Source organism: Staurois parvus, unplaced genomic scaffold (assembly GCF_062004578.1).
Source record: "Staurois parvus isolate SC_StPar_1 unplaced genomic scaffold, SC_StPar_1.0 ptg000147l, whole genome shotgun sequence".
NCBI classification, from domain to species: domain Eukaryota; kingdom Metazoa; phylum Chordata; class Amphibia; order Anura; family Ranidae; genus Staurois; species Staurois parvus.
The window spans coordinates 11,362,756-11,387,582 of NW_028317943.1; the positions used below are offsets into that span (position 1 = coordinate 11,362,756).

At 40.4% G+C, this 24,827-nt stretch overlaps 1 protein-coding gene across 2 annotated transcripts in view; it reads right to left on the bottom strand.

Moving 5' to 3' along the window:
- Positions 1–24,827, bottom strand: part of TAFA2 (TAFA chemokine like family member 2) — a 327,141-nt gene that overhangs the window by 17,895 nt on the left and 284,419 nt on the right. Inside the window, exons 4-5 of one of the 2 annotated variants that reach the window (XM_089674033.1) lie at positions 16,790–16,942; positions 13,709–13,810 (exon numbers count right to left, since the gene is read on the bottom strand). In XM_089674033.1, the coding sequence (XP_089530159.1) occupies positions 13,709–13,810; positions 16,790–16,942 (255 nt within the window). Of the gene's footprint in view, positions 1–13,685; positions 13,811–16,789; positions 16,943–24,827 lie in introns of both variants that reach the window. The other variant, XM_089674034.1, reaches the window with a different exon arrangement.

A 24,827-nucleotide genomic window follows, 5' to 3' on the forward strand; every position in this document is an offset into this window, starting at 1 on the left:
CCTACATATGTTAGACCGCCTTTACGAACAGCGAAAGGCCATCACCGATTTCCTGATGTCACAAGCGGATAAAGGTACTCCCCTGTGTAACTTAGATGTCAGCCATTGGCAGCTCATGCGTGACACCTGCCGCTTGCTCAGGCCCTTTGAGGAGGCCACGCTATTCGTGAGTCGGCAGGACTATGGGATGAACGACGTCATTCCTCTGTTGCACGTCCTGGAACAAATGCTGTTAACAATGGCTGGTCAGGGTGCGGTAGACGTGGCGCACAGATCTCAACGCCACATGACCCCTGTGGGGGCAGGACAGGAAGAAGAGGAGGAGGTAGAGGAGGACATTGGTGCTCAGAAATTATTGAGTGAAATGGGTGGTTTTTCCACTCAGCGGACAGGAGTGGAGGAGCAGGAGCATCTGGTAGAGGAGGAGGAGGAGACAGAGGACCCAAACGCACCGTGGCAGTATTTCTGTGGAGATGGAGGCAGGGAGTCCCTCGCATTCCTTGGCATAAATGGCCCATAGCATGCTCGGTTGCTTGCGTAGCGACAGCCGAATAATACCCATCAGACAGAGGGATGACTTTTGGCTGTCCACCTTCCGCTTTTTAACCGAGGCCTGTGTTTGGCTTCCGAATACTGCTGCATCCACCGCCACCCTGCGCCATGTGTCTCTGTCGTCTGCTCACGCTGCTGACGGCTTCCGCTTTTTAACCGAGGCCTGTGTTTGGCTTCCGAATACTGCTGCCTCCACCGCCACCCTGCGCCATGTGCCACTTTCAGGTCTCCTTACACTGTTGGTGGGTTCCATTTTGTGATAGGGTGCTGTATGGCCTTCCATTGCTGCTGCCTCCACCGCCACCCTGCGCCATGTGCCTCTGTCGTCTGCTCACGCTGCTGACGGCTTCCGCTTTTTAACCGAGGCCTGTGTTTGGCTTCCGAATACTGCTGCATCCACCGCCACCCTGCGCCATGTGTCTCTGTCGTCTGCTCACGCTGCTGACGGCTTCCGCTTTTTAACCGAGGCCTGTGTTTGGCTTCCGAATACTGCTGCATCCACCGCCACCCTGCGCCATGTGTCTCTGTCGTCTGCTCACGCTGCTGACGGCTTTCGCTTTTTAACCGAGGCCTGTGTTTGGCTTCCGAATACTGCTGCCTCCACCGCCACCCTGCGCCATGTGCCACTTTCAGGTCTCCTTACACTGTTGGTGGGTTCCATTTTGTGATAGGGTGCTGTATGGCCTTCCATTGCTGCTGCCTCCACCGCCACCCTGCGCCATGTGCCTCTGTCGTCTGCTCACGCTGCTGACGGCTTCCGCTTTTTAACCGAGGCCTGTGTTTGGTTTCCGAATACTGCTGCATCCACCGCCACCCTGCGCCATGTGTCTCTGTCGTCTGCTCACGCTGCTGACAGCTTCCGCTTTTTAACCGAGGCCTGTGTTGGCTTCCGAATACTGCTGCCTCCACCGCCACCCTGCGCCATGTGCCACTTTCAGGTCTCCTTACACTGTTGGTGGGTTCCATTTTGTGATAGGGTGCTGTATGGCCTTCCATTGCTGCTGCCTCCACCGCCACTCTGCGCCATGTGCCTCTGTCGTCTGCTCACGCTGCTGACGGCTTCCGCTTTTTAACCGAGGCCTGTGTTTGGCTTCCGAATACTGCTGCATCCACCGCCACCCTGCGCCATGTGTCTCTGTCGTCTGCTCACGCTGCTGACGGCTTCCGCTTTTTAACCTAGGCCTGTGTATGGCCTTCAATTGAAGCTGCTTCTGCTCCGCCACTCTGCCATTGGACTCTTGATAGTCGTCTCCCCACGCTGCTGCTGGGGGGACTTTTTAACATAGACCATATAAATGCTGCGCTACATTCAAAAATAAAAGTGAATGTGGAATCCAATGACATAAATCAATAAAGTGACAATAAAAAACCATATAAATGCTGCGCTATATTCAAACTAATTAAAGTGAATGTGGAATTAAATAACTTAAATAAAACAATAGCAATAATAATAAATATAATAAAAAATTGTGCTTAGTGATAACACAAAAATAATGGCAAGACACAAACTAAAATCAATACGCATGTGCATAAAAATGCACATACATATATTACACGTGCAAAATGTGAAGTGAGGTCAATCTAAATAATACACACAAAACTCAAAATCCAATAATGGAATATTAAGGTGAAAAAAGTCCAATAATGGAATATTAAAGGTGAAGAAATTTTGGTTTTGGTAAACTGTGTTTCCAATATGCTGTAAGGTGACCACAGGTGAAACAAAACGTGCAGGTATCTGGGTGTAGATAACTTGTGAATCCAACCACCTTCTGGATTAGCCTCTCACCTCATCACTTCGACCCTTGCGGGTCACAGAGCAGTATGGATCTCTCTCACAGATCCTCCAGGCACCACAGCACTCCAAAACCACTTCTCAGGATACAATATTCCCACTCAGCTCTTCTCCAAGTGTAGATGAAATATCACTTTCCCAGAATAAAACAAATGGATCCTCCCATAGTGTAGTAAGTTTATTATACCATAGGAACATCACATGTATAATAAAAAAGCACTCACGTAGCAGCCAGTCCACATTAAACCCTCATGCTCTCAAATGAGGATATGTGTATGTAAGTTGGGTGTACAGCTGAGTCCACAGGTGTACCAAGATGGCCGCCACGCCGGAAATACGTCACCGCGCTACGCCGACGCGTTACGTCACAATGTCACGTGACTTCATCAGGGCCTTCAATTTTAGCTGCTTACGCTCCGCCACTCTGCCATGGGCCCCTGTACCGCCTCCTCATGCTGCTGCCAGGCCCATAATCTGCCATGGGTCCCCGTACCGACTCCTCATGCTGCTGCCAGGCCCGTAATCTGTCATGGGCCCCTGTACCGCCTCCTCATGCTGCTGCCAGGTCCAGAGTGTGTCATGGGTCCCTTTACGGCCTCCCATTGCTGCTGTCTCCATCGCCACACTCTGACATGTGCCACTTTCAGGTCTCCTCACACTGCTGGTGGGTTCCATTTTGTCATAGGGTGCTGTATGGCCTCCCATTGCTGCTGCCTCCACCGCCACACTGTGGCTCCACACTCTGGTTTTGGCCCCGTGACTTCCCAAATGAGTGAAGTGTGTGGTGATTCTAAGATCGACGGCACTCATCTGCATGTCATACTGACTGACAGTATTATTTCTCTTCCCCAGCAGACTCCAAGGGCATTTAAATTAAAGGTACAGTGTTCTGCACTAATATAAAGGCTCTCTGAAGCCTAGAAACACCCTTTTTATAAGTTAAATTTGCAGCGAATATATTCGCCTCGAATCGAATTTATTCCGCGAATTCGGCGAATCAGCCGAATCGAATTTTTGAATAATTCGCTCATCTCTACCCATTATGCAAATTTAAAAATATCCTGTATAATGAAGCTGTGAATTTTCAAGAAGTAACACTGCAGTATGTTCACATTTCATTATCATAAGCCAGACAGGTGCAAAATATCTCTTGACTTGTGACTGCTCGGAAATTTGATATCCTGTCCATACTAACTATAAAAAAGAATCTGAATTTGTTACTGAAGTAAGTTCAACTCCGTTTTGCATGATTTTTTTCTCTCTGTTCAAGTTGCTAAGAACAGCCCTACACAGTTTAAGATATATTCAATTGGTTTAATGTTATTCCATTTCTTTATTCCTTATTTGTTACTAAAACCAGAACACACTTTCATCATCATTATGGAAACAACAGCCACTGGTGTGCAATCAGAGTTCCCCTGAGGCACAACCGGCTGTTGAAATTATGATGTATTTTAAAGTCAGTATGGTTGGGAATTGAAGAATTCTCAGCAGTGGAAGGCGTAAGTCTACTGAGTCATTTCAGTTAAGTTAAGGTTCATATATAACTTCTGTAAAGGAGCGGTTTTCTTCCACAGTAGAAACAAAATGAGCAAATAAAAAATGTATTTACTAATTTTGTCTCAGTGATTTTAATTTGCCATTCCTCTGATCAACACTTCAGAACATATGTTATTTTTATTGATGTCAAATAATAAATTTGTGTTGAAGATCCATTAACATATATCATTATAACATGTAAAAGTGTGTAAAAAATTGTTGAAAAAAAGTTAATATTCTACCAATATAAAATGCTAGATTTAACCAGTTAAAGACCTTGTGTAAATTAAGTAAGCACTGTAAAAAACATATACCCTCAGCCCCTCCTCCCTACACATACACACACACTCTTTGCCCACTGTTGCTATAGTCCTAGTGTGTATTGTAGCAATGTTCACTGCATCCCCTCTTAATAAGGGATGTAACAATTTTTCATTCAGAAATCAAATAAAACAACATAAATTTGTTGTATTTTATTTTTTGTAGTCCTTCTACACTGATTAAAAGTTTTGTACCATTTGTATGCAAACACATTTTATATTTTCATTCCATGTCATTTGCATTTTTGTAGCATCACATTAAATACAAGACACAAAATGTAAAAAAAAACAGCATTCATTTCTAAATAATATTTCCATCTTTTGTACCAGATATGGAATTGTAATGTTATTATTTATGAGATCCAGCATAACATTTTACTTTATCTACAGTAACATTGGTTGTTTTAAAACTATCAGTCAAATTACAAACAAAAATTTTTTTTTCTTTAACTCATTTTTAATTAAAATGCACATAAAATTAAATAATTTGTGGTTGACAGCACCAATTTACACTATATTGCCAAAAGCATTGGGAGTATCAGGAGCTCAGTGAATAAAAGCTTGGTACCTTGCCACCTGTGCAATAAGCCCATCCAAGACTTTTCCTAGGTGCTAGATATTCCACAGTCATCTGTTAGTGGTATTAAAACAAAGTGGAAGCAACTGTGAACAACAGCAACTTATCCACAAAGTGGTAGGCCACGTAAAATAACGGAGCAGGGTCAGCTGATGCTGAAGTGCACAGCATGCAAAAATCGCCAACTGTTTGCACAATCAATAGCTAAAGACCTTCAAACTTCATGTGACCTTCAGCTTAGCACAACAGTGCATAGAGAGCTTCATGGAATGGGTTTCCATGGCCAAGCAGCTGCATCCCAGCCTTAAATCACCAAGTGCAATGCAAAGCATTGGATGTGGTGTAAAGCATGCCACCATAGACATGTCTGGGTTTGGCAGTTGCCAGGAGAATGGTACTTGGCTGACTGCATTGTGCCAAGTGTAATGTTTAGTGGAGGGGGGATTATGTTGTGGGGTTGTTTTTCATGGGTTGGGCTTGGCCCTTTGTTCCAATGAAGGGAACTCTTAAGGTGTCATCATACCAAGACATTTTGGACAATTCCATGCTCCCAACTTTGTGGGAACAGTTCGGGATGACCCTTCCTGTTCCAACATTACTGCACACCAGTGCACAAAGCAAGGTCCATAAAGACATGGATGAGCAAGTTTATGGTGGAGGAACTTGAGTGGCCTGCACAGAGTTCTGGCCTCAACCCGAAAGAACACCTTTGGGATGAATTAGAGTGGAGACTGCAAGTCAGGCCTTCTCATCATCTGACATCAGTGCCTGACCTCACAAATGCGCTTCTGGAAGAATGGTCAAACATTCCCGTAGACACACTCCTAAACCTTGTGGACAGCCTTCCCAGAAGAGTGGAAGCTGTTATAGCTGCAAAGGGTGGACCAACTCAATGGACTAAGACTGGGTTGCCATTAAAGTTCATCTGCATGTAAAGGCAGGTGTCTCAATACTTTTGGCAATATAGCGTAGATACCAAACATGTCAAGCCTTAAAATTGCATGTACCTGTGAAATCACACAAATGTTATGGTACCCAAAATTCTCATAGATGACAATTTAAAAGCCTTCACAACTTATCAATTTAGAATTAACTCTTAAGACATCAACATACCAAGACATTTTGGACAATTTCATGCTCCCAACTTTGTGGGAACAGTTTGGGGATTGCCCCTTCCTGTTCCAACATGACTTTGCACCTGTGCACAAAGCAAGGTCCATGTTAAATAGTAATTCTAAATTTATAATTCGGCACTTATAGGACTTATATTATATTTATGGAAAGCTTGCAAAATATTAGTTTTTTATGATTAATCATAATATTAAAATGTGTGGTTGACCTTGAACAAGTGATAGTGTTGAATTCTTCAGTTATAGCTGAGCCAGAAAAATGTCAGAGTATTCGGAGTTAAGTTAACTAGCTAGAAGCTGAGTATTTAGGGTATTTCTGTAGATGGGCATATCTGGTTAGAAGATCTATGGTGTAGGGTATCCTGGGAGTCAGAAGTGAACCAAAATAGAATTCATATGAAATAGTATATTTTAGTAGTATCTGTGTGTATTTAACCACTTGCCCTCTAGAGGATTTACCCCCCTTAATGACCAGGCCTCTTTTTGCTACTTGGCGCTGCACTAATTCAACTGATAATTGCGTGGTCATGCAATGCTGTACCCAAACAAAATTTATGTCCTTTTTTGTGGTAAAAAGAAAAATTCTTCTACTGATTCAATATGCCTCTCAGCAAATAGTTTGGGGTGTCTACTTTCCAAAAAAGGGTCGTTTTAGGGGGTGGGGCATTTTATGCCCAGCATTAGAAGTTTATGCCACACGTCACTCACTCTTCTGAAGATCTCTTCTGAAGACTGAGCCTTTTCTGACACTTTTTGTTCACATGAAAAAAAACAGTATTTTTTGCTAGGAAATTAATTTAAACCCCACACTTTATATATGTTTTAAAGCAAACACCCTAGTGAATAAAATGGTGGGTTCTGCAATTTTTTATGTCACATAGTACTCGCGCAGTGATTTTTCAAACGCAATTTAAAAAAAAAATGCACTCTTTTTTACTTTTAATGCACAAAAACACAAAATATTGGCCAATTATTTGATAAAATATAAAATATGAGGGTATGCCAAGTAAATAGATACCAAATATGACATGCTTTAAAACTGCGCATGCCCCGTGCAATGGCAACAAACTGCATACGTTTTTAATATCCATAGGCAACGTTTTAAAAGCATTTACAAGCTACCATTTTAGATTTAAAGAGGGGGTCTAGTGTTAGAATTACTGCCCTTGATCTGACATTCGTGGCAATACCTCACATGCATGGTGCAACCGCTGTTTCCATACTGGCACAGGGTCAACGCTCACGAACGCAGATGCGCGCATGCACGGAGGGGGGGGGGGCAAGGGTACCTTTTTTTAAAGTTATTTTGATTTTTTCTTTTTTATTTCTTTTTAAACTGTCCCCTTTATTTATTTTTTTATCACTTTTAATGCTATCACAGGGAATGCAAATATCCCCTATAACTTCTATGGGCATTGCCATATATTCTTTTTTGAGAAATCTGGGTTCTATCATACTCTAGATATCTCCTCTGCCCTTACATTATCTAATCAAACCAAAAAGGTGTGATCAGATGCTTTCCCAATTTACAAATGGCGCTGTTTATATCCTGTGAAACTAAAGTGATAAAATGCTCGTAGCTTCTGATTTCTTAGGCTATAGAGATGATTGGCATCATTTTGGTCTCTAATCAGCTCTATGGTCAGCTGGCAGAAACACCGGCTGCATTCTCAGGTTGCCCTGATGGCACGGGACTGCCCGAGAAGGCCGTGGAAGGCAGTGGGGGAGGGGGCATCGTCTCCAGCTGCTTGTAAAAGCAATCCTGCAGCTAATTAGTCACTAGGATTGCTTTTACATGAAAGCCGATCACCGGCTGAAAAAACTATACCAGGATGATGCCTGCAGCTGTAGGCATCATCCTCGTATAACCATTCAAAGTCCAGTGATGTACCAGTACCTCGATTTATGAATTTAATTTGTTCTGCAGGACATTTCATATAGCGAAAAATTCGTAAAAAGAAACACTGTTTCCCATAGGAATGCATTGAAAACCATTTAATCCGTTCCGAAGGTCAGAAAAACAGTAAACGCTACTAAAATACTGCATGAGTTATTTTATTAACTCAGCCGGTATTTTAGTAGTGACAACCATGTGTTAATGTTTCAGCTGTCAGCAGGGTTCCCCACTGACAGCTGAATGTAAAAGATTTGCTGGCAATTAAAAAACATTTTTTTCATTCAGCAGTCACTTTCCCCATCCAGCCAAAAGAGAGAAAATTTCCTTTAGTTTATTTCCTCAAGTTAAAAGAAACAATGTTTCCTTTCAGTTTCTTAAAAGATACAGAGTATCCTTTAGCTCCGGGGAAACTGACAGCTAATGTTGTGAGCTATAGTGCAAAAAAAAACAGCAATTGCATTTAAAAATCAGCACTGACATTCACTTAATATTGTGAAAAAAAAATTGTAAAAAATTCGTAAACCAAGGCATTATTTTCAATGGATTTTCATTTGTAAACCGAAAATTACGTTAACAGAGGCATTCGTAAACCGAGGTATTACTGTATATGCTATGTTCTTTTTTTGTTTGTATGCAGCCTTTGGACTGAATGAAAAAAAGAGAAGAAATCTCTGCCAGAAAAAGTGTGTGGTATGCCCACCATTAGAATATACCGCCCTGCATCCACCCACTTCTAATGGTGGGCACACATTGGGTCACACTTTGTCACATGCGCCAGTTCCAAGATTGAACAAATGTCTAAATAGGGGCACACTTGAATAAAAATTGTCCACGTATAAGTGGTACCCCATAAGGAAAAAGGATGACACCAAGTCCCAAACTATCTTGCCACTGCTCCCCATGTAGTCTGGGCATCTGGGGGGCTCCATCTTTTCCCTCGTAAATCTGAAACTTATAAGTATAGCCTGTTGCCCTCTCACAGGTCTTCTATATCTTGACCCCATATCTGGCAGGCTTGTTGGGGAGAAATTTTTGAATGCAAGGCAGCCAGAAAAATTAATGAGGGACTCATCAACACAGATGTTTTGCTGGGGAGTATAGACATCTGCAAATTTTTGGTTAAGGTGATTTACGAGGGGCTGAATTTTGTGTAGCTGGTCAAATTCAGGGTCACCCCGAGGATGACAGAGTGTATTGTTGCTGAAATGCATAAAACACATTATACTCTCATATCTTTGCCTGACCATGGCAGCAGAGAACACTGGCATATACAACCACAATTCATTTTTTTAGTAATGCCCATGTTGAGGGTTAGGCCCCAAAAAAATATAAATTCGGAAACCGGAATGAGTTTTCATGCGAATGGTCTGGCAAAGTTTGAATTTGTGTTGGCGGCGATAAATTGTTGTACCTATAAAATGCTTTGATCCACAATGAATGCATACAGATCTTCCATGAAAAACAGCTCCAAAAAATCAAGGGGAGGAGTTAAATTTGCTATTTCCACCTGAATTCCGGGTTGGGCAGTGAATGGGGGAAGTACGGGTGCTGCAGAATTTGTGGACTGCCAATCGGGATTTGCAAGCACATCCGGAAGGATACTAGGGGCTCTATGGGCCTGTGTGCGAATTCTTTGTGGCTGCGGAACAATACTTGTGCTCGCCACTGCACCAGCTTGTACTACACTTATGGTACTCACCACGTCACCAAGTCATGCTGCAGTGCTGGTATTATTAATATTATACAGGATTTATACAGCGCCAACAGTTTGCTCAGCGCTTTACAATATAACGGGAGACAATACAGCAACGATACAATTAAATATAAGAGGGTTAGGAGGGCCCTGCTCCTTGGAGCTTACAATCTAAGAGGTATGTGAAAGGCCAGGATGTACTAGGCCACTAGTGCTTGCCAGTTCCCCAAAAGGTAGTGCGGCACTAGTACTGGCACTATGCTGCATATGAGAGTCATCAAAATTTACCGGCAAGTGCTAAGAGAGATCAGGCCTGATTCTGCGAACACTGCGGTTTTGTGTGCAATGTATGAAGTGACAGTGACCTACTGACACTGCACTTGCTGGGGGAGAAGGGGGGGTAAGCGTAGGGGGTAAACGCATGTGCTGGCAGGTGCCGGGGCTGATCCCAATGTGATCCCTAATGGGAATGCTGGTATAGTGCTGATCTGATCAAAGATATTGATCCGTTCAGACACTATACTAGCAATGGAGGTTTATTGTGTATGAGCGTGTTTTCTGGCAATCAAGGGGTTAAATGTGATTACTGGTGTACTGACAGGCAATCTGACGCCATCTGGGAGGGGCATGAAAACCACAGGAGCGCGAATCACATATATATTTGTGATTTTGCACACCTGTGCCGCCCTGTAGCAGTATTTCTGTTCTAAGCAGTTTGTGTTACGGCACTGTGTTATTTTAACTGACAATTGTGCTGTCATGCAACACTGCACCAAAATGAAATTTACATCCTTTTTCCCCACAAATTGGGCTTTCTTTTGGTGGTATTTGATTGCCTGTGCATTTTTTATTAGTTGCGCTATTAAAAAAAAAGACCGACAATTTTGAGGAAAAAAAACAATATTTTGGACTTTTTGCTATAAAACATATCCAGTAAAAAAAATAAAAAATCAAATTTCATCATAAATTTATGCCAAAATGTATTCTGCGACTTGTCTTTGCTAAAAAAAAATCCCAATACGTGTAAATTAATTGGTTTACGTGAAAGTTATAGCATTTACAAATGGCTGTATAGATACTGGATTTTTTTTTTTTTACTAATAATAGTGGCGATCAGCAACTTATGGTGGCAATCAGCGATTCATGATGGTGATCAGCGACTTATGGCGGGACTGCGGCAGACATTCTGACACTGGGGGGGAGCTGATTTGTGGTCACTGGCATCCCCACTACCTGGGACAAGACTGCACCCAGACCCAGCATTGAAGTATCCATTTGCACCAAGAACTCATTCTGAAAGTCTGGAGCTATGAAGAGGTCACAGCACTTTAAACAGCAAGAAGCAAATTTCAGTGACACACACATGCAATTTATTTACAAAGAATATGGGGTTGATTTACTAAAGGAAAATAAGCTGTTCACTTTGCATGAGAAGTTGCACAATGCAAGGGAAATTTCCCCAGAGCTTGGTTAATTTGGTAAAATGTCAATAAAAAAAAAATGCTCAATCACATGCAAGGAAAATGAAAAGACAGCATTTTGCTTACACCTGTTTGGATAATGGAAGTCAGCAAAACTTCACCTTCAGGCCTGGAGCAATAAATTGCTTCTCAGGGACCTAACCCTCTCTCCAAAACAAAGTCCACACAGGCTGTCTCACCAAATATTAGCGGTCTTTCAACACAGGAAATTTAGTGATCCCTAGTCAGACATTCGCAGGAAATTGTTCCAGTCCAGATAGGTGGACCTTCTTCATCTGGGTTTGTTACCTAATCAGCCAACCCAACAACTTTGGTTCCCTCACTAAATGAAAAAAAAAATATTCTGTAAACTGCCTGACTCTTAACTTAAACTGTCCGACTCTCAGGGATCTCTTGATACCAAGCCAAGGTCAGGTAGACCAAGCAAGATTACAGCCACAACTGTCACAAGAATTGCTCAGAATAGAAAGAAAATCCCACAGGTAGCCTCAGGAGAAAAACAGGCTGCTCTGAAAAAAAGATGGGGTGTTTTTTTTTTTGTTTTTTTTTTTAAGGAGCACAATACGACAGTACTTGCAGTTACAATATGCCCGACAACACCTTGACATGCCTTACCACGCAATTGCACAGTAAAGGTTTCTTTCTGGCAATTTGACCATGCAGCTAATTTTCATTCAGGTATTGTCCACACAGGTGAGGTTCTGCAACCCAATTTACTCTCTCCCAGGCTGTGGTATGGTGCTTCACCATGCCAGACTAGCAGTCTCCATCTGCTTCCCACTAGATACTTGTGAACAAATGTCGGCAACAAGGTGAAAAGTAAAATGTTCCATAGCATGACCCTCTCTAATGCGTTGCAGTCCAGAAAATACCTTATTCATAGCCTATATTGTTGTATTGTGCTCCTTGAAAAAAAAAACACTGTCTTTTTCAAGCCTATATTTCTCCTGAGGTTACCTGTGAGTTTTCCCTTGTATCGCAAACAATTTTTCTGGCAGTTTTGGCTGCAATCTTTCTTGGCCTACCTTCCCTTAATAAGTGATTGAACAGTGCTAACTGACATATTCAGGGCTTTGGATATCTTTTTATATCATTTTCCATCTTTATAAAGTTCCATTACTTTGTTATGCAGGTCTTTTGATAGTTCTTTTCTGCTCCCCATCGCTCAGTATCTAGACTGCTCAGTGCATCCACATGAGAGCTAACAAACTCACTTACTATGTGTACACAGAACTAATTGCAATTTAAAAAGTCACAGATGTAGGAAATTAACCATTTAATTGCCATTTTAACCTGTGCGTGTCACCTTGTATGTCTGTTCCAAGGCCAACATTCTAAGGTATGTAAACTGTTGATCAGGGCTATTTGGGTGATTTCTGTTATTATGATTTAAAAAGCAGCCATTATGTGATAATAAATGGCTTCATATGATCACTATCTCTAAATCTATCTATCTATCTATCTATCTATCTATCTATCTATCTATCCATTCAGTCGTATCCAACCCTTGGCGATTGCATGGACCATCACTCGTAAGCGACTTTTTCCATGAATTCTCTTCACAATTATTTTACACAGTAGGACGCCAGGTCTTTCCCCAGATCCCTAAATAAAAGACAGTTTTTTGGCATGATCAGTCATATTTTCAATATAAATGCCAAAATTTCACGATTTCTGTCAGGGTGTGCAAACCTTTGAGCACAATTTTAATACACAATACAATTCAAGGTGGAGGGTACAGACTGCAAAATGGTTTAGATCAACAATTATTTAGGTTCACAAATATATAACATATAATACATTAATGTACACCACAGTGTGTTGCAACTTCTTATTGATCAATACAGATTTACACATTAAACTGGACTGCACATTTCTAACAAAGAATGCCATTACCTCACTGCATAGCCAAATACTTAACAACTAAGAAATCATAATACAATGCATAATACTGGAATAGTTAGATAAGCAAAAAACAAATTGTCTGCAAAGACCAGCAAGAACATAAAAAAATGAGCTATGATAGATAATGAAACTAGTTCCAATGATGCATTGCTGCAATCTATGCCCTGATAAATTACTAATGTATAGACTCCCAAACAATGCCCATATAATGAGAGCTAAGTGATATTCTATTGATTGTAATCTTCATTTTGTAAATGTTACCTTCGTTGACCTCACTATAGCAGCTCTACTTAGGAAAGTATATGGGGGTATAAAAAGGAGCTATATTTATTTCAAAACCTAGTCAGTTCTGATATCCCTGAATGGAAATAATGTTAGGGCTGTACAGGCAGTTATATTCTCATTTTAAGCACATTGAAATAACCCCCTAACAAAGGATAAAAATGAACTTAAAGGTGCATTAATGAAGAACTGTAAAATCAGTTGTCCAGCAATTTGTGATTGTTAGAGATTATATGATTATGATACACAACCTATTTAAAATTTTCTACAGTAACCTTTAAGCACACGTGTCAAACACAAGGGGTGTGTTTGACACCCTGCTTTAGCATATCGAGTTTAGGAAAAAAAGAATCAAATTTATGTCAGTTTAGCTAGATGGTCAATTTTGAAACCACAAAATAAAAGTGTTGGAACAATTGGATCCATATTCTATTATCTTCATATTATAACAAGCTGTTATAATGCAAGGCTTCTTTAATTCAATCAACACACCTATATATGTCCTACAACTTACCTTTGTTGTTTTCACTTTATTACCTGAGGCACAACTCCATCCCTTTTGATCAGGTAGAACTTTACATTCTTCTCCTTCGAGACATGGTTGCATCTGACACCACCATTTCAATTCCACAATAGATGCTGAAAATCGCAAACAATATAATATTTATTGTAAGATATAAGTATACATTAGTTTCATCATACTTTTACAGGTGAGTAAATATTGCAAAATGCATACTGTTGAATGGCCATTAAAATAGGTCAACTGTGGGTGAGTGAGTTCTGCAGAATGAGACACACATATCTACCTGTTTATAGGGCATAGCAGTGAAGGCTTAATTTTTAAACTGCCACAATTCCATGAGCTGTGGTTACATGGGGTAAATCGGTTTATTTTTAGAGATTAATTTACTAAGCTAAATATCTTTTAGCACAAAGGCTGTACCCTACAGATTCGATTACAAGTTTGAATCTTTGAACTGCTTATTGGATAAGTTTATCGCCAGTAAGTAGAAATAGTCTACAGGTGTCACTCTCTTGTTACATAAACCATTTGGGTAGATATCAGTGGTGTGTCTCTAAAGACAATTTTCACGGTGCTTTACTATAATGTTGTATTTTATGTTTAGCCTGTAAATGAACATCAGAGGGCCAACCTCAGTAAAAGTGATAATAAATTATAGGTGGAGTAATATTGGCCTTTTATATTACTTTGGGACACTAATGAGGAGATCCCCATACTACAATTCTATGTCAGTTGAAAAGGAGGCTTGCACACCGCTGGTATCATCCACAAGAAACCTTATTGGATACCGCTCAGCAGGGCTTTTTTTCTCAGAGAAGAGGTGCAGGAATACTCCCCTTCCGAACCCCCCCCCCCCCCGTGTCCCCACCCCAATTCACCTCCGAGCACTGTTCGTTGGTTCCACTACCAACCTCACAGTACTGCCCCTTTTAGAGAATACAGAACCAAGTATAATTTTTTATATTACTTTGGGACACTAATGAGGAGATCACCATATCACGGTTTGGATTGTATTCTAACTTATCTTGGTGTGTCACTCCTCCTAGATATCCTATTCTATAGTTGTAATATGCAAAATGTGAGACTTGTGAAACTGCCTGGCAGGCTACCACACCTGAGGACTGTCAAGTCTTAACAATGGAGATCTGAGGGACATAATTGCTAGGTGCTTTCAACTTCAAAATATGGAAATTTAGCCTTCTCAAATTATTTAATAACTTACATCTGTAATAGGTAAAGCAGTTTTAAACCCAAAATAAAATAATTATTATATTGAAGCTCACCAATGCTTACATTTAATGACTGTATTAGTTTCCTCTTTTGGCTTTCTTTCTTCTATTATCTGGTGATCCAGCCAGTAAATCTGTTGCTTTTCAAAAGCACAAGCTTTTCAACAGCATTTATCAGCTTACATGGATGAAACCATCCATTTACCATTGGCAGTGGTAATTAAAATGATCATCTTTTATTTATAAATGCAAAACCTTTATCCCTAAAGGAAACAAATGTTTTTTGTAACTGATTAAAATGTAAACTGAAGTTTGGATTCAATTTGTTATTTATATTCAACTCTCCAATCCCCCCTAGACTGACAATGCTGCTGTCTGCTGTGTCCTGTGCTCATTCCTCCAAAGTGGTGTCTCACTAGTACAGGAGGTGTGTTGCTGGCCAGATCACCAGTTGAAAACAGAGGGGGGGGGGGGAGGCCAAAGAAAATAAAACAGATGCAACCACTACATCTAATGTTTGGTAAGCTGAAAATTGAATACATTTTTGGTTTTGGGTTTAATACCAATTTAAAACAAAAAGGGGAGAATGACACCAGGTAGCTATATTGTGTAGTAAGTTAGTTTTAATGAAAATACCAGTAAGAACAAAGCTATTGCACTCACAAGTGTAAGTGTGTGAGGGTATATCTCTCAGAGTCAGCAACCAAAGCATAAAAAGATGTATTGGATGGAAGGGCTAGATGAAACAAGCTCCTCTGCATGGAGAGCCACCAAAGCTTCTAAGCTGCCGGGAGCCACTGGAAAAGAAGTCGGTGGAGCTTTTGTGATCCCTTCAGGCTGACAAAGGAAGTGTGCTGTTTTCTGAAACACCTACCCAACATCCTGTGCAATCACATGGAGCTCAAACGTTTGTGGTTGTGCAGGGTAACACTCATCTCCAGTGATCACAGCAGCTCCAGTGGCTTCTGTTCCAGCGGCTCCCTGCTGCTTTGGTGGCTGTCCATTCAGAGGAGTTTGGTTCTTCTAGCCCTTCTAATCAAACCATCCATCTACACTCTGGACACTGACACTGAGAGATATGCCCTGACACACTTATACTTGTGAGTGCAATACTGTAGTTTTGTTTTTACTGGTATTTTCAATTAAACTACCATAAGTTGCTACACTACAATATATGGCTACCTAGCATTATTCACTCCTTTTGTTTTAACTATTATAGATGTTGGTTCTCCATGTCTGAGTTTGAAGAGGTAGCCTTGATTTAGCCAGTGCTAGAGTCTATGTTTAATCATCAGCTACATTTTCGGAATTTGTCTGAGGCTAGACTCTCACTTTTGCAAGCTTGAGGGGCGCATTTGCATGGGCATGGTAGCCCATTCATTTGAATGGTCTGCTGTGCCTGCATTTCATGCAGGAAAAAGATTTCTGCATCATTTTAAATGCACCAATCATATGGTACTTTTTCCTGCAGTTTCCACACTCACAAACATGCCGCCTTTTTAGATGTGTGAGGGTGCTCTTAAGAATGAATTGCATCTGTATGGATTTTTAAAGGGAAGCGCTTTTTGGCTGCAGGTAGTTGTGGGTTCAGGAATTGCTTCAATTCCAGCTCCCGCAACCACTCATTTCTATTTACTATTTTTACCTTTTGTTTTAATTTAATCTACTTGGTTACATTTTTTCAGTTTGTGAGTGGAGATTTGACATCACCCATTTATATAACTTAATAGGAAGTCATCTATTTTTGGTGTTCATTCCATTTTTTAATTCAACCCTTTCCTTCTACTTATTGATATTGTTGGGTTGTGGCTGTGTACCATGGGCAGTCTCTTTTTGTTTTCTATTTAATAAACTTGACTGACATACCATCAACACAGGAAGGAGTAGCTCTTGTTGTTCCTGCTACTTGTCCTGGGAAACATGAGCACTTTACTGTTTGTGACCTTTCTTCTATTTTGTTCTTATTGCAGCATCTGTGGAGAGCCACAACTTCACATGTTCCAGTTCTGACATGCTGGGCTGAAGAAATAAATTATGAAATGTTTACAATACTGACAGCATTGATGATGAAATAACATTCACAACTTTAAATTCATCAAAATTCATTTATTTAGAAAGAAATGAATGAAAATGTAGTTTTTGAAGACACAAGGAAACAAGTCCTGAGAGGCCACCAATGGAATGTTAGTGAAATTGTGAGGATATAGCAAAACTGCTTCTGGCGCACGGGACAAATTGAGTATATAAAATATTGAGTCCTGCTAATTAAGTGAAAATAATGAATACATACATATATATAATAAACTCACCATGTGCATGTGTAATAATAGATGATCAATCAAAAGATAAAAATACTCTTTCATAAATATGCATCAATGTGTCCAATTACTATAAAGTCCACATGATGAAAGAAAATGTTCACTCTCGTGCTAAATCCAAAATGCAAGCAAAGGTGAGTCAATATTCCACCACCACAGCTCATTGAAGTTCATGTTCCAAAGCCACCAGCACCAAAGTACAAATGTAGGCTACCAACAGTACATGATCCTCTAACTAAAGAGAAGTCGAACAAAGCTTATGGGATAAAGAATATGTCAGAGCCACATCACTCCTGCTGGTATTCCTCAATAGCAGCAGTGGTCCTCATAAATATCCTCCTCCCACCACCATCCACAGTTTTAGTGCTACATTAAGTCCTCAGGAATACAGTAGATTAATCATTCGAGTTCCTGGATGTTTTCCCTTTTAATCCAAGAGTATTTTTTTCTTTAGGAGATGTCACTGTTTCACACATTATACAGTTTAGCATTTGTAGCTTTCCCTAACGCATTATACATATTTTTTTTCCAAGATAGATAAGGCTTTCGTTTGTGTATACATATATTTTTTTATTTCATGTTTTTGTTTTTTTTAAATTAGAAAAAAATAGATTTTCTTGTCATGTTTCTCAACTCAACATTTACGTAATTTTCACACATGCAGATATTTAATTCTAAATATATCATCAAAGTCTGCCAATTAAAACTATATCATATAAGTGTAAATTTAATTTACTGTAGAAGAATAGTAAGGCTCAAAATGAACATATGTGATTTACTTTTTAAAATGCTTTATTCCCATTTTGATACTACATTGCTAGGCAAGCCAGGACAAAACAGTGCCTTGTGTAAACTGTTAGCACATCATTAAGATAAGATCAGGTCAGGATGGCAAGGGTACAAATTACTATGACAGCAGGTGACTTTTTCAAAGGGTTGCTAAAAATCCAAATGACATTGCATTCATTTCTGTATGCATTTTAAGCTAGTTAAAAGTAAACACAAATGTTATCAAGATCATTGAACATAATTATTAGGACCTTGGGGAATCCAGGAAAGGATTTTTTCATATATATATATATATATATATTTATTTTGTTATTATTATTAATTTATATTTGTGTGTGTGTGTGTTTTTCACAATAGCTGCCTGACTCACAACTTTGCTGCAGTTAAAATCCCACCACCCATTCTCCTGTTTATAATAACATATTTCCAGTGAAGGAGTGGTATTTTTTGTGTGCTTCTGCCACACCTTACTCTAGTCACCAACTCATTACCTCTGCCCTTGCTGAGAACATTGCAGCTGACAAACCCCTTCCCCCTTGCAAGCAATAACATCCCTCATATGCTGAACCACTGGGGAGCACAGAGGCAAACATTCATTTGCTTTTAGCCAAAATAGTGATTGTGGCATAGCTGCTCTATTTTCCCGAAGCGATCCACAGTAACCAAGATAACAACATGCCCTTTTGCAGGAGGAAGGTCTACAATGAAATTTAGAGCCAGGTGTGTCCATGGACTCTTAGGAGTTGCAAGGGAAGACGTAAACTGGAGGGAGGACATGGAACAGGCAAAAGACCTTAACATATGAATGGGCATCCATTCAGAGGGCAGACTACCAAAGACTGCCAGAGACCAGAGAAAGAATTTCAGTGATATCTGGGTGTCCAGCCAACTTGGAGTAATGAGCTTCTGAAAGGACCTAGAGCTTGGTAAGTGCAATGGTACAAACAACTTTACCACAGGTAGGTATCTTGGAGCATGAGACATTGCTTCAGATATAGAAACCAACAGATCAGGGGGAAGTACGGCTGAGACCTGAGCAGGAGGCAGAATGCTGTGGTGTTCTGAATAATCCTTGAGGTTCAAAACGGGAGAAAACATCTGGCTTAAAATGTTTTGTTCCTGAGTGCTAGGTGAGGATAAAATAGTGGATAAAAAGAGGGACCACCAAGGGACCACTAAGGCATTTAGATGACTTGATGTATTCCAGGTTCTTGTGATCAGTGTAGACTACAAATGGATGAAGTGCCCACTTCAGCCAATTATACCTTTACCCCAAAAGGCCCACTTGGAGGTCAAGAGTTGGCAGTTCTCTATATTGTAATTTAACTCCACACTAGATAACTTTTTGGAAAGGTAGGCACACACCCCCTAGGAAGAATGGTTCCAAGCTAGAGGTCAATAGTAGGGTAATGTACCAGGAAGTCGTTAACAGAATCCGCCATCCCTATCCTCAAAGCTGGGTTGCTCCATTCAGTGTTAGGTGCACAACATTGGAACTCCAAACAGTAGTGTTCCATTGAACACCTCCCTTGCTTCAGGAATCAGGCTTATCATAAGAGAGGCCAATGGCTTTGAAAAAACCATCTACAATATATTAGTTAGTGAAGGAGTATATGCAGATAAACTGAGTCTAGGACTGGGGGATCACATGTAGCAGGGAAATAATTATCCATACTCACAGGACTGAACCTGTAGAGTGAGACCTAAGCTGGAAGAACAGCTTACAACTATAGATTATTCTGGAGAAAAAAAAAGCAGGTTAATTTTACCAGAAAAAAAACAATCTGGCATAATGACTTTAATTTGGTCAGGCAAGGCAGGTGGAGAGCAGGTGCAGGGGTAACTTCTGAACTTGGCATATCAGCTTGCAAAGTTCTTTAGTAATAAATGGGCCTGCACAGGATCCAACATACGATATTAAATCCTCCTGAACTTCTATTAAATAAATCATGACCTCAAAGTAAGCTGCTAACACCAAAACCTATACCTAATAGGTGTATGTCAGGGCTCCAGGGTGTGACCAGAGGTATGTGAACTGACGCAGGGAAATGCAGGCTTCAGATATGTTATAACAATATAATTTATTAACACTAACAATACATAAACGCAGTGCAATACTAAAACATAACACAGTGCAAACGAACCAAACCAAACCACCCACAGATAACAATCCATACAATGCAAGCGTCGTCAGGCAGGCCGGGTCAATAACAATTGGGCAGGCAGGAACAGGAGGAGCAGGCAGAGAGTAGTCAGGTCACGAGCCGGGTACAGCAACTAACGGGCAGGTAGGTACAGGGGGTCAGGCAGAGAATAGTCGGGGTCACAAGCCAGGGATCAAACACGAGAAGTCAGCAGAGGTCCGGATCAGGCAGGGTTAGCAACGAATCAGTCAGAGAGGGCCAGGGACAGGAACAGGAACAGGAACAGGGATGCAGGTAACAAGATACAGGGGCCCAGGAAAAACACACACCAAGGCCCAGACTACAGGTCTGGCCATCCCTTAAATACACCTGCATAATCAGCTTCAGGTGTTTGGCTGGCTGCAGGGTTGAGTCTCTGATTGCTGAGAGCACCCGCTGGCCAGCCCTGGTACTGCAGCCCACAAGGCAGGTGAGTCCCACCATTACTGGCAAGTCCATTCTTGACAGTGTATGTGCAAAATCTGAAATAATAAGTGTATCGCTAATCTAAATATCACATAACAAGCATTTTATTTTCATATTTATTGTTGTGTGATATTTAGATTAGCGCTACACTTACTATTTCAGATTTTGCATAGGATCCAACATGATTCTGAGGTCAGGGAAGGTGGCAGATAAGCACAGTCCAGTAAACAGTTCAAGGTCAAGTCAGGCAGCAGTGTGAAAGATTAGTCAGTAAACAGAGCAGGGGGTCAGCAACAAGGAATCTAATGTCAGGTCAGGTAGAGGAGCAGACAGGGAGGCAGGAAGCAATAAAACTATCACAAATCCACAGAAAAGCAAACACTGAAGAGCGGGGGAGGGCAACCGGAGTTGACTGCTGCCTTGAAACGGGGATGCTTGCCCAGGGAACCAATCAGAATGGACAGTGTGTCAGGCCAGAAGAGGAGAGTGGCCACTGGTTGCAAAGGAGTGGCAGGCGCAACTCTACTATCTGTATTAACTTAGTACTATTTCATGCTAATGTTTCGTTATTGAAAATTATTCAATCAACATTCATTTATTCATGTCTATCAATTTATAATAATCTAGTGATATTTCTTTTATGTTTTTACTGAAATTTGGACAATAATCATTTTTAGTGCAGTTACCTTAAAAAGAAGTACACAATGATTATTTTTTTCAAGTTCATGTGGAACAGTTCACAGGTATGTACTGTATGTGGGGGGGGGGGGGCAGTATCCAAAGCAGTTGGTGAGATAAATCTCTGTTCTGGGTATGAGAAACAGCATAATACTTTAAAAAGTAAATTTACATACTTATTATCTAACCATATACAAATGCCATGTGTAGTGAATAATTTAAATTTGGCATCTCTGCAGTCAACATATTTTTTTATAAATAAATGCAGTAATATTGACAATTTTGCAGTAATACTAAAAGGTGTAAAACTAGCCCATTTTTATCCATTTGTCAGTATTTATATAAACAGTGTATCAATTAAAACTATGTAATGAACAATGTAAAATTATATAGGTATGCAAACAAGAGTTATTGTCAAATTAACCAATATAAACTGAATTTGCAGTGGGCTGGGGCTCTAGGCTTCAATGACATACTGTATGTTCATTAATTGCTTTCTCGCCGCCCTATAGCAGAAATACTGTGCGCAAAATCACATATATATACACTTGATTTTGCATTTCCAAATAGGGGGTGTGCGCGAGCCCTACCTGCGCCGCTATTCATGGCCTCGGCTGTCAATCACTGGGTACCAAGTATTACTGACCTGGGGGAGAGAACTGTATATAAACAATGCAGTGCTTTCCCCTGTCAGCTCCTGCACACTGCTTTGTATGGCTCTGCATAGCAGAGCCATACAAAACAGTGTGCTTACAGTTGAAAGCACACACACAGCTAACTGTGAAACAGCACACAGTTAACCCTTTGAATGCCCCACATGTTAACCCCTTCCTGCCCAGTGCCATTGATACAGTTTCAGTGCTTTTTACTAGTACTGATCACTGTATTGGCACCACTGGCAATGTCTAACACCAAGTCAGTTCCCCCCAGTGTCAGAATTCCTACCGCAGTCCCGCTATAAGTCGCTGATAGCCGCCATTACGAATAAAAAATCCAGTATCTGTACCACCATTTGTAAATGCTACACCATTCATGTAAACCAATTAATTTACACGTATTGGGATTTTTTTTTTTTTTAGCAAAGATATGTAGGCCTAAATTTATGACGAAATTTGTTTTTTTGTTTAATAGCAAAAAGTCAAAAATTGTTTTTTTTCTCAAAACTGTCAGTCTTTTTCTTTTATAGCGCAGAAAATAAAAACGCACGGGCGATCAATTACCACCGAAAGAAAGCTCTATTCGTGGGAAAAAAAGGATGTAAATTTAATTTGGGTGCAGCATTGCATGACCACGCAATTCTCAGCTAAAGTGATTCAGCGCCGTAACGCAAAAAATGGCCTGGTCAGGAAGGGGGATAAATCCTCTGAAGGGCAAGTGGTTAAAGGGTATAAGCAGCTATTATAAAGTAGAGATGTAAAATATCAAACAATTTACACGATGGGCATCCACAATCCACTTTATAGATGCTGGACATTTTTATATGTTTATATTTTTATATGTTAAAAGCATGATTTTTTGCTAAACAGTGATTCAGTAATGGAAAGTTAGCATAGGTCATGTGAACAGCAACACACATTTATTATCAAGTTTTATGCTTAATCTGTAGCTGTATTTGATAATGCAAATCTTATATTTCTAAAGTGAACAAACTATTAGCTTTAGAGGATTGATCTATGTGCTCAGGAATGATTGGTTTACGGACTAGCATTTATTACTAAAGAAACATATGCCGCAAAGCTTTGGTATTCTCATGTTTGACATTTATGAACAACAGCACTTTCAATAATTTATTAATACTCTAATTTGTACTTGCAGAACAGCATAGCAAGAGAGTCCAAATCAACAGATTTTGAAGGCTAATAAATTTCAGGTTTCGTACATGCCCCATAACAAGTACAGTTTTCCAGTTAACTCAATTGTAGGATTATAAACCTGATTAAAGTGGTGTATACATTTACTAGCACATACAGTATAACATATCAAAAACAAGCTTTTTGTATACTTAGGTTTATATAATAAATATTTAAATAATATATAAGTCCCTAATTACTGTGGATTACTCATTTGTAAAGTTTGAGGTAACTTTCCAAGAAGAGAGAATCAGCCCAATCCCCAAGTACTAAAACTATAACATGTGAATACATGATTGGAATGAGAGAGTATTGAGCATCCTTAGGATCTATTAAATATTAGTAGAACAAATATGAGGGAAATCTTTAAAGATTTTTTTTTCTTTTGATAAAGCAGACAAGCATTAAAACCCTTACAAAGTTATTTTTGTGCTGTCTGTGTTCTGCCGGGAAGATTTCCCTTCACTTCTTGTTTTGAAAAGGCAGGGAAAATTTAAAGCAAGGAAAATTGATAGTTGTCACCAAAACATTTGCTATCTTAAAATTCTTGCATTCTGTCTTGGTGACTATGGTAACCATTCAGAGGTTGCAACTGGTCTTTGCTACCACTACATAGCTGAAGGAAGTCAGGCATTTGCAATTTTTAGGCTGGAAATACAAACGATGATGGAAACCTCATAGGCACGAAGAAACTGTTGGGCAGGTTTAGTTTTGCAGAGGAGGATAGAGACAAGGAGAGGCTTTCAATATGCTTTTCCAAAAGACCTAACTTACTCTGCTGAAAATGTAAGTGTGCTATATTTAGCGGTTTACTTTAACAAGGTAGAGGGCGCACTTGAGTCACATCCTTAAAAGGCTGGCACACTGGACAGAAGCCTGAGCAACATTTGTCCATATGTTGCCAAGTCCCCATGTTTTTCAAAACCCTCCTGTCAAGGATACCAAGCGCTGGTATCCTGTGAAACAGGCATGACCAGAAATGTGTGGACTTGCACAGGAAACACCAGGCATAAGTATGGTATAGATCATGTGATTTATCAAGGATAAAGTAAATAAAACAATATAAACACGCATCCAATATACCAGAACGCCATGAACCAGAACCAGGGAAACTAAAGAGTGAAGTGCTAACATTGAACAACTACCTAAACTAACTAAATAATTATATACAGGCAGTAGGCTATAACTGAGCAGTGTAGTCAGTGTCAGAACCAGAGTCAAGCACAGGAGATCAGCCAGAGGGAGTAGGGAGCAAGCCATGATAGGGAGAGAGTACTTGGGAACAGTAACAAGCATGTAGGTGGAGGATCAGGAACAGGACTAGGACCAGCAGCAGCAGAGTACAAGGTACACAAATCAGGGGCACATGGGCAGAACACAAAGGCAAGGGGAAGTAGCACAGGAAGGGCTAAAAATCCTCCCAGCAACCATCCTCAGGTGATGACTAATTAGTAAGAGCTACTAGCTACTAAGAGACACCCACTGGTGGACACCGGAACTACAACTTACAGGTCTCAGAGCCACAGTGCCACCAGCAGGTGAACCAATTCCTGACACCTCAACTCCAAGCTGCTCTATCTGATATTGGCAGCAAGCACTGTTCCTGGCATGGTCTACCTGTTGATGCTGACTGCAGGCACTATTCCTGTTATGTGCAACT